The sequence below is a fragment of the Geospiza fortis genome, unplaced genomic scaffold (assembly GCF_000277835.1).
Source record: "Geospiza fortis unplaced genomic scaffold, GeoFor_1.0 scaffold40, whole genome shotgun sequence".
NCBI lineage: Eukaryota > Metazoa > Chordata > Aves > Passeriformes > Thraupidae > Geospiza > Geospiza fortis.
The window spans coordinates 16,046,801-16,056,457 of record NW_005054297.1 but is presented as its reverse complement, the minus strand read 5'-3'; the positions used below and the strand labels follow the sequence as shown (position 1 = coordinate 16,056,457).

Sequence of the window (9,657 nt, the reverse complement as noted above, 5' to 3'; positions counted from 1 at the left end):
ACATTTACAGCAGCTATGTTGCCAGTGAAGCCCTAGTAGAGATGGTGTTCTACTGTTCAGGTACACCATCAGTAAAACTGGTAGTAGTGTGTCAATGACTACTATGTCCATGGCATGCTGAACATGAAGCATTTATTTATGTGAGCAACACATTAACACGTGGCAAAGTTATACACTAAATTTATGTAGAAATATATTTCATCCCGCCCCACCACACACCAGTCAACTGAACCAGGGGAAGAACTCTCAGTTAATTAAAAAATCAATTGAAGAAAATAAAACAGATAGGAAGTGTTTTAGTAATTTTCTTTTGTGCATTCTTCAAATGGTAAGGAATCGTCAAATAAAATAATAAATACAGAGAATATTAACATACCTTTCATTACATATTCAGATGTTTCTTTTAAGGGAAATTAGGTTTCAGTCCAAATAATGATGAAAAACAGCTACAGCATTCCACACACTGAAACAAACTTGTTTCCTTTCTGGAGTGTCGCACACAAGAGATACTCAAGAACCATCTGTATTTCATACTGTGCAATGTGCTCTAGGATGATCCTGCTTGAGCAGGAACCAGATAACCCCAGTGGTGGTCCCTTCCAACCTTTGCCCCTCTGTGATTTTGTGTTTCATTCATTACCTGCCCAGCCATAGTCTAAGAAAGAACTTTCAGTCTGTAACCTAAACTGGACACTGTTTTTTCTCCCAAGTTAAAGTATTAAAGTGCATAACAGCAGCTGTACCTTAACTGCTCACATAGATTGTGTTCCATTTTCTTAACAAAAATAGTTCTCTGTGAAGACTTTGAGTACTCCATCACCAGTGCATCTACTGATATAGAGTATGTGTGGACTACTTCTGGTGCAGATGTTTTGGATTTGTTCTAACCTAGAAATAAAACACATTTTTTATACATGTAGGGAACTATAGTTCATATGATTGTTTACATATATACAAAATAAATTTGACTTTGCTGTCATTTGGGACTCAGGCCCGTCTGAGGAGTCTGCAGAACTCATTTAGTTTCCACTAAACGCACCAGACAAATACCTCTACACAAATATCAGGGATATTATTTTCTTTTTAGCAAAAAAGTAGATTAGTAACTGTACAGTAGGTAAAAAGCACTCCTTAAAAAAAATACAGACATTACACAAAAGGCTGTAGTAAAGTGCCCAGCAAGAATATAAAGGACAGGAGAACCAGTGTATGCAGACAAACAACATTGCATCCTTGCTACCCTGACTTCTTCACAAATTCTCCTGTATGCATTGTAACACTGACAATGGTCAGTACGTCAAAAAGAGAATTTTCACTTTGTTATAGAAAGTATTAGAGAGTTTAAAGCCAAGAGTACAGTCATATCATCAGAAATTATACTTTGGAGCATGATTGACTTGATTTTGTCCATACTCTACACAGTGAGAACTGCCAGGAACCCTCAAAGCCTGCTGACAGTGCTCTTCATGGAGACACAGCTCATGCCCATCCAGAGAGCAGATATGTAGCTACAGCCCCCTGCCTCAGATCTGCTCAATGCTTACATCTGAGCTACCATCCTTTCCCTTTCTCCTCCCTTCATCAGTCTGTTTCCATGCCTCCATCAGTTTTCTGTGATGGGGACAGCCTCTGGCTGCAACAAAACTGCAGATTATTTAGGGCTATTGTGCTTTCCAAGTGTGACTTCTGAGACATGGAGAAGCCAAGCACTTCTTGATCCCTTATCCCTGTCCTTTCTCTACATTGATCCCCAGCTTTACTGAGAGATCTCAGAGCCCTGGACACAGAGAAACCTGACATTAGAGAGATCCATTTCCATGATGTGTTTTGCTTGGGGAGGAAATCTTTTGTCTTTACATAAAAATATGGTGCAAGACACACTGAAGCTGAATTTCAACTTTCTACTCAGTATTTTTAAATGCATGCTCCATGACAAACCACCCTGTGACTAACTGCATAAAAAACAAGACTCTACAGATAGAGAACCTGAAGTGTTAAAAAATATATTTTCCCTCTCCCCCTTATCCCTTGACAAGTTCGCCTTTAAACAAACACGAATATGAGGTAAGCTGACAGAACAACACTGAATAAAGAGCTGCAAAAAATCTTTTGGTAACTAGATCTCTGCAGGCATAATGTAAACTGTATGCTACCTTCATGCTAGTTTTAAAAAGGTGTTCTACATCAAGGGATCCACACTCTGGCACTTCTGGCAATAAACAGATGTTTTCAGGCTGGTAAAATTTTTAGATTTAAAAGAAAAAAAGTAAAATAAATACATTTTCCCTCACTAGAGAAAAAAAAAAGTCACATTTTGCTACACCAGCTATCACCTAAGTTGCAAACCCAAGAAAGACAAATTTTGAAGTTACCTGCTGGTAGGAGAGTTAATGATAGTATCTTTTGCTTTCATTATTATATCACTTAGTCCTGCTGCCAGTTTCCTAAACAAATGACTGGCATCTTTACACTTTGAACCAACCTACTAAGTAATTCAGGTTTGATAATAGAAGTACTTTCCTGTTTCAACCGAACTCAGCATAGTCTGAGGTTTTCACCTTTCTTTTTTTTATTGTGTTTTTATCTAGCCCCCTAGAAGCATAACTAAGTTCCTCCTAAAGTTGTTTTCAGAATAGAAATTTGCACTTAAATGTAAACACTGATACCATAAATGTAGTGTATACAAAAGGCACAAGACAATTAGATTTGTGTTGCTGAAACTTCCTTGACTTTGAAAGCCAAAAATGCCTCTTTTATTCTAGTCAGTAAACTCTGGTCCTAAGAAAGCTGCTAGCTCCTAACTTAATTAAATGGGATTTCCTATGTGCAGCAGCTTGGCTTTTTGGTATTGCAATCAAAAGTCCATTGTCCTGTAAATGCAAATATCGTAAGTAATAACAGTAAGTCACCTTGACTGCACATGGTATTCATCAAGTTATGCAGTAAGAAAGGCAGTGTCTTGAAGAAAAAGTGAAAAAAGAAATTTGAGGCAAATATTGATTAATAGGAAATTAGGAGCTTGAAAGACAGTGGCCCTCAGTAACTAATACAGGTTGGTAAAAAGCCTTTTGGATCAAAGTTCAGGGCCAACATTTCCTTCCCAAAGGGGTAAGAGCTCCAAATGGGACAATAAAACCCCATTTCATAGGACTATTCTGTGAAGCTGCCATCAAAATCCCCAGCTGGCCAGTTTCCTTTCCATATTACCCCCTGAACACAGGCTTTTCATTGCATCACTGAGCAGTGGCCCACTGTCCCATTCAATCAACCAAAGGATTTTTTTCCCTCTCAACAACTTTTCCAACTATCTGCAGTGCAGACCTTTGGGAAAACAGAGCTTTTACACTAATTTTTCCAAAAAATGTTCCAAAACCAGTCAGACACTTCACTTAGGTCTTCTTCAAAAGTTGCTTATCAAGGGCTCAAAAGAAAATACAGTCCACCAAGCCACTAAACTATTCCTAATCAACACTGGCTGTTTTTCCAATTCATAAAGCCAGCAGTGCAAAAATTTGATTTTAAAGTCAACTACTTACAACAATTTGAATTAAAAGGTAAATTTTCAAAACCAAGCCAAGAACATGAACTGATAGTAAGGAGGTCACATTTTTCTTGTGCTGAATACCAAAGTAAAACCAGCCATTGAATTTTCACAATTGTAAACGCAGACTCTTCTTTTGTACCACTTTCTAGTACTCAATCATCCTTCACCATTCAAACCCAGTAATTTTAAGTTGAAACATCCTTTATATGGTTCAGAAGTAACATGTTTAGTTTTGTGTTTCAAGCAGTGACATGGAGACAGGTAATCATCTGTCAGTTTGTTTTCTGAGCACATCCATAGAGGAGCAGACAGGAGCAGCTGGCCAACAGGGCTGATACTTGGAAGAATGCATCTTCCTTCCAACAACAGCTTGTTCTTAAACTGGAACAGAATATTAATCACAAAACAAATTATTAGAATAAAAGAATACTTAAAAATTATGTTATTGTAACAAGTTTCATCAACTTGAAGGGGAAAGCGACTAACAGCAGAATAAAAATCCCACCCTGAAGAGGAAACCAGTAAGACTGTTCACAGGTATGTTATTAATCTGCTTCAGGATGACAGTGATAAGTACTGCCTACACAGCAAACAGGCCACCAGTTTATAAAATGTCACGAGCTATTTTTACTTCCAGATACCAACATAATTCAAAAATAATTCTCTATTACATTAGTGTAAACTACATCTGGCACTTTCGGTAATCAGGCCTCTGCTGAAATATGAAGGATTATAGGATACAGGATATTGAACAGATCCTTCCTTGGGACAGAAATTCTAATTCTAACACATTGGCAGGGGCTGCAGGCTGTATTTTTCATATCTAAGATGAAACTACTTGGTTTTTGTGGTGATTTCAGCAGCTCTGTTAAAAGTATTCTATTAAATCCCTAGGAACAAATATAATTCCTAGATTGACAATAATGTAATGAAGTTACATGCAAAGTAGCTAAAGGAAGTTTTTATATACAGGCTCTTATTGCAGCAACTGTATGTGGCATATATGTAGACAGTAATCTATCTTTTTTGTTAGTTCTCCAGAAAGTTTTAACTGCCACATAGAAATATCTCAGAGCTAAGGGTACAACCAATCTGGTGCTTATGCTCATGCCAGAGAATTAGCAGTTCCTGCTACCCTTCTGAGAGTGCATGAATCCAAGTGAGGCAAAACCAACTTCCAGGAGCCCCTTTATGTGACTTTAGACTTACTCTTTGGAACATAACCTCCTCTGAAAGTAGTCTGTCTTTAAAAAGCCATGTTCCAAAATGGATGCCTCCAAAAAGAACAAAACAACACCAAACAAAACCCCCAAACCCCACAGACTGAAGTAATCTGACTGCAAACACAACTCTTTCTCAGACTAGACTAAAAGAAGAAAATAATTTAAAAAGAGCACAAGATGTTTATCAAGCTAAACTGATGGGAAAATCCACCCACTTTTAACATATTTAGAACAGTCACAGACTATGTTTGATATTCAGAGTAATCTGAATGACAACATTCTAATAAAATGTACACACTCTTCAAAGAAAGATTAAAGTTTAAAAGCCATAACTTAAGTAAATAAAGTGTTAGGACTTCAGAAAGTAGAACTCCAACCTGATAAAACTAGCTGCAATTAATGGTGTTTCTGTAACAATCCAAGAATCTGTTTCTTTAAAGTCTGTCTCCAATATTTTACTTTTGATTAGTGATGACATGTAATTTAGTCTTTTCCAGAAGCTGTTGTTTTGTTGAAAGAACTGATGGATTAAACAGTGCAGAAATGCAATGTTTTACATTTTGAACAAAGGGTTAGAAATGAGGGGTTTATATTCTATTAAAATATCATACACAGAGCAGTGAAAATTGCAGGCACTGTCTGAGTTTCCTTCACTCATCTCTTTAACTCTGTTCATCTGACACCCACATTTTCAACACCTCTAACACTTCACATCATCATCAAGTTTGCAGATGTACCTATATGTGGAACTATGTCTTCATCACTGAACACAAAACCAGAATGTAAGGGCCAAGAGGTTTTGAAATTTCTCTCATGAACCAAACTGAACTTTTGGGAACTTTTTGGTACAAGCTATGGGTCCATCTGTTGCTATCTGCACACCTACTAGTTTTATAATCTGCCTTGACAGTGCAATACCATTCCTAATGGGTCTAGTAACAATGACTGCAGTTCCCAGATGACATTCCATGCCTTTCATTTCTTCCATGAGGGACCATGAGCAACCTCACAGCCATGACAGCATGTCCAAGAGTCATACCACACATAAATGAAGGACATTCACTTGAGACGCTTTTTCAGGATGACTGAAAAGGCGCTTCCAACAGCAGGGAAGAAATGACCTTGCTGGAACAACTCCTCCATGCCAATTATTTGGTATGCAAAAATTCTTAGGGTTGGAGTCTAACTTTTTATACCGTTTTAAATACAAAATAATTTATTCCATAAGTTTTGGTGGAGTTAGCTATATTCAAGTACTAGAGTGAATGTGATGATTGTGTTCATTCTCCACAACCCAGGGTAAATGTCAGCTCCTGTTATGTACCTAACAGAATTTACTAGCTGCTTCTTAAGTCTGTGTTGCAAGATATTAATGCAAGAAAATATCAGCTGTTTTTGACAACAGGTGATGAAATCCTCAGGAAGTCATATGGACGCCTTTTTTCTTCAGTAGGCAGCATGTTTTTACTATTAAATAGGATGCAGCTCAGTCAGTACCTGACTCAGAGCAAGACACTAATAGCTTATGTATTAGACTAAATCCTTTTTGCTTCATCATTTGATAGACTTTTACCTGTTTTAGCAGACAAAGCTATGATCTTTGCATTCAGTCTTAAGAACCAGCCTAATTTTCAAACTTAGCGTTATAAATATTGACTGAACAGCTTGAACACTCAAATTTTCAGTATCTTTCTAAATAAAGGGAATAATAATAATAACATTATATTGGACTGTTAGCTAAAAAGCAATGAGTATTAAGATCAAACTAATTTGCAAACATTACACTACAAGAAATAGGAGTTTAAAGTTTTAGTTTAAAACTATGAATTCATGTGCTACTACATGTGGTAAAAAATTAATTGAAGAAAACAGGAAGTATTCTAGTAATTTGCTTTTGTGCATTCTTCAAATGGTAAGGAATCATCAAATAAAATAATAAATACAGAGAATATTAACATACCTTTCCCTTATGTATTCAGATGCTTCTTTTAAGGGAAATTAGGTTTCATTTTCCATGGTTAATGCAGGATTGCTCATACCTTAAAAAACAAAAAAAAGTATTCCCACAGGAAAAGGTCTCATTTCATGATTTCATTATTTTAGCAAATAATACAACCATGTATTAACAATCATTTTAATGTCATTACTCTATTACCAAGTCAAGTCCTGTCCCATGTCTATTATACAACTTTTCACTAGCTGCAAACAGGTGGCACCTCTTTTATAAGAAATTTATTGTCAAAGCTGCTATCAGGCCTAGCTTAAAAAATAATTAGCACCTACTGGTATCAGTGTTCTGATGTCCCTTGGTCAGGTTTAACTGGGAAAGTCACAGCAGCTTGACACATGGAACTTCCTACAAGCATGTATTTTAAAAAAGCTTCATGAATTTTGGTTCATGAATGCAAACCATGTGACTGTGGCCATTACTACAATATATCCTCCAAAAAAGTTTATACAACACAAATCATTGCAGCATAAGTCAACTCCTTACCAACTTTGCCCTTGTCAGCCTTTGCAGCAGTTTCTGGCCAAGATGGTGCATCTGTAAGTAGGTGGCTCTGGGAATCGCGCAAGGGCTTTGCAGGAAACAGATGGTTCTCACTGTAGCACCAATAAAAAGAACATTAGTGAACTGCAGTAATTTTTCATCATCTTACCACACATTACAAACAGTTTGTCATACACAGTATTTTCCTTACCTCACCTTGCTTCTTGTCTGATGAATCACTACTTTTTTATCATGATATACATTACACTGTGGTTGTCACAAGTGCAAGCACAATCTAAAAAGTACAGGGATTTTTAATTTGACAGATATTTTATATTAATACATGTACTTCAGCCCCAAATGCAATCTTACCTATGTTCTTCTTCGCTACAACAAACCTGATGTGATAAATAGTGGAGAGAACATCTCCAAAATCTCTTTCCTAACATAAGCTACGGAATGCTGGGGTAAGATAAAACGTCAAGCTGAAATGTCATAAATTTCTTATATGAATAAAAGATTGTCCGTATGATTCCATTAAAATTTCTTAGTCTCATATTCACTATACTTACCAAATGTTTCAAAAAGGATGCAATATGAATTTATCCAAAGGAGAATATACATACTTTTCACACTTTAAAGAAGACATGTCCATTAAGGATAAGAATTAATAAAACATGTTCTATTATCAGCAGAAACAACACTTAATATTCAGCTTCCTGTGCTTTGGCCCAAGTGCCATTAGGGATGATTCCCTTATATGGAGCAGCTTTCACCAGACAAGAAAAAGCAGGCATCCCCCAAAAGCCATGCAAGGCAATGCATTTGTATCACAGGCAGTGTGAATAACCATCTCATATGTATGCATAAAGAATATTGCTGATACTGATTGTTAGGCAGGTGTGAAAAATTCAGGTCCTGGGATGTCACTGAGCAGAGACAAAGCACATCAGAGGAAAAACTCACCCTGCCTCATTTCCATAAATTTAAATATAAATCTGAGGATTACCTGATTTAAAGCTTAACTGTTAAAATATGACTTGGATTTATTAAAAGGATACTCTTCATTTGCTTACTTTTAAGTATATTATACATCATTTTGTTTATGCGTGCACAGGAAGAAAAAGATCAACTATATGAAATGGGTAACAAAAGCAGATTACCTTTTGGATGTTGAATTAAGTCCACCAGGTGTGGAAGCTTGCTCAGGATCCTGATTAACAAGGCAAGTTGGAAAGGAGCAACCATCCCCTAAACTGAAAAATTCAGAATTGGTGTCATATGTACAAAAAACTCACAACTTTGAAGAAGTTTTTTTTTATTTATTACTATATATTATTCCAAAAACCTAACCATGCCCCAAACACTTTGGATCCTGATCATTCAACAGTTTAAATAAATTAAGCATTTGGAACAGCATACCTTGAAAACACAGGCAGCAACCAGTATTTCTTCTCATCACCAAACACCTGCCTTAGGTTTTTGCTGAAGCCCAGGCTAAAGCCATTCTTATCTGTTCTGTGACGAAATATGGGAGCTCTGAATACCTCTTAAAAGAAAAAGATTAATTAGACCTCTTTGCAGGTTACTATCCCACCAGTACTTAGGCAATTGCACTGCCATTCACCCAAGAGGAAAGGCTGTAATGCCCAAATGACTGAGAAAGAGAGTGAGAGCACTCTTGGAAGCCAAAGTCAGTGAGTGCTATACAAGCACTGTGTTGTGTGGAGCAAGTCCAGTGGCTGAGGAGGAGTGGAAGTCTCTTTCACCCTCCTCCCTCATCAAGACAAGGAAGAGTGAGGAACTCAGTTTTTAAGAAGGCATGATATGTTTATATGAAGATTTCAGTCTGTGACAATACCACAGACAGTGTTCAAGAAAGACAAACCTAAACAAAGGGTTTCTTACAGAAAAAGTAATGAAAAAGCAGAAAAAGTTAACCTACTTCAGTAGTAAGACTAGCTTTACACACACACTGGGGTATGAAAATAATGTGTGTTTTTACCACTGCACAAAGAAACGTCTTTGCTCATAGACCCAGATTATTCCCCCTGGCCATCCAACCTAAATTACGGGAGAAGAGAGCTAAATATAGCTTCAAGTGTTGCAAAGTGCCTGAAGCAGAAAATTCATTCACTTTTCACCAAGTGACTGATAGCCATTTAATTCCCTTAATTGGCTATACATAGCAGGCAAGCTCTGTCCTGATGTCCTGGCAGTACAGCTCCCACAAACCATGTCAGAACCATGCTGAGACTGTCCTTCTGCAGTCAAACCGTAGCCAAGAACTGCTGGAAACGACCTTCCACATGCAGTGTGCATTAATTACAACGAGTTTGAAAGAAGGGGGAAGGGAAAATGGGGGCATCCTTTTAGATGCCCATATTAGGCTAGGGAAA

General features: G+C 37.1%; 1 protein-coding gene across 1 annotated transcript in view; it reads right to left on the bottom strand.

The window, feature by feature from the left end:
- Nucleotides 1–110: 110 nt before the first annotated feature.
- Nucleotides 111–9,657, bottom strand: part of ZDHHC2 (zinc finger DHHC-type palmitoyltransferase 2) — a 25,135-nt gene continuing 15,588 nt past the window's right edge. Inside the window, exons 8-12 of the mRNA XM_014311932.2 lie at nt 8,681–8,807; nt 8,422–8,514; nt 7,262–7,371; nt 6,728–6,806; nt 111–3,925 (exon numbers count right to left, since the gene is read on the bottom strand). Coding sequence (XP_014167407.1) covers nt 6,766–6,806; nt 7,262–7,371; nt 8,422–8,514; nt 8,681–8,807 — 371 coding nt within the window. The 3' untranslated portion in view covers nt 111–3,925; nt 6,728–6,765. The remainder of the gene's footprint in view (nt 3,926–6,727; nt 6,807–7,261; nt 7,372–8,421; nt 8,515–8,680; nt 8,808–9,657) is intronic.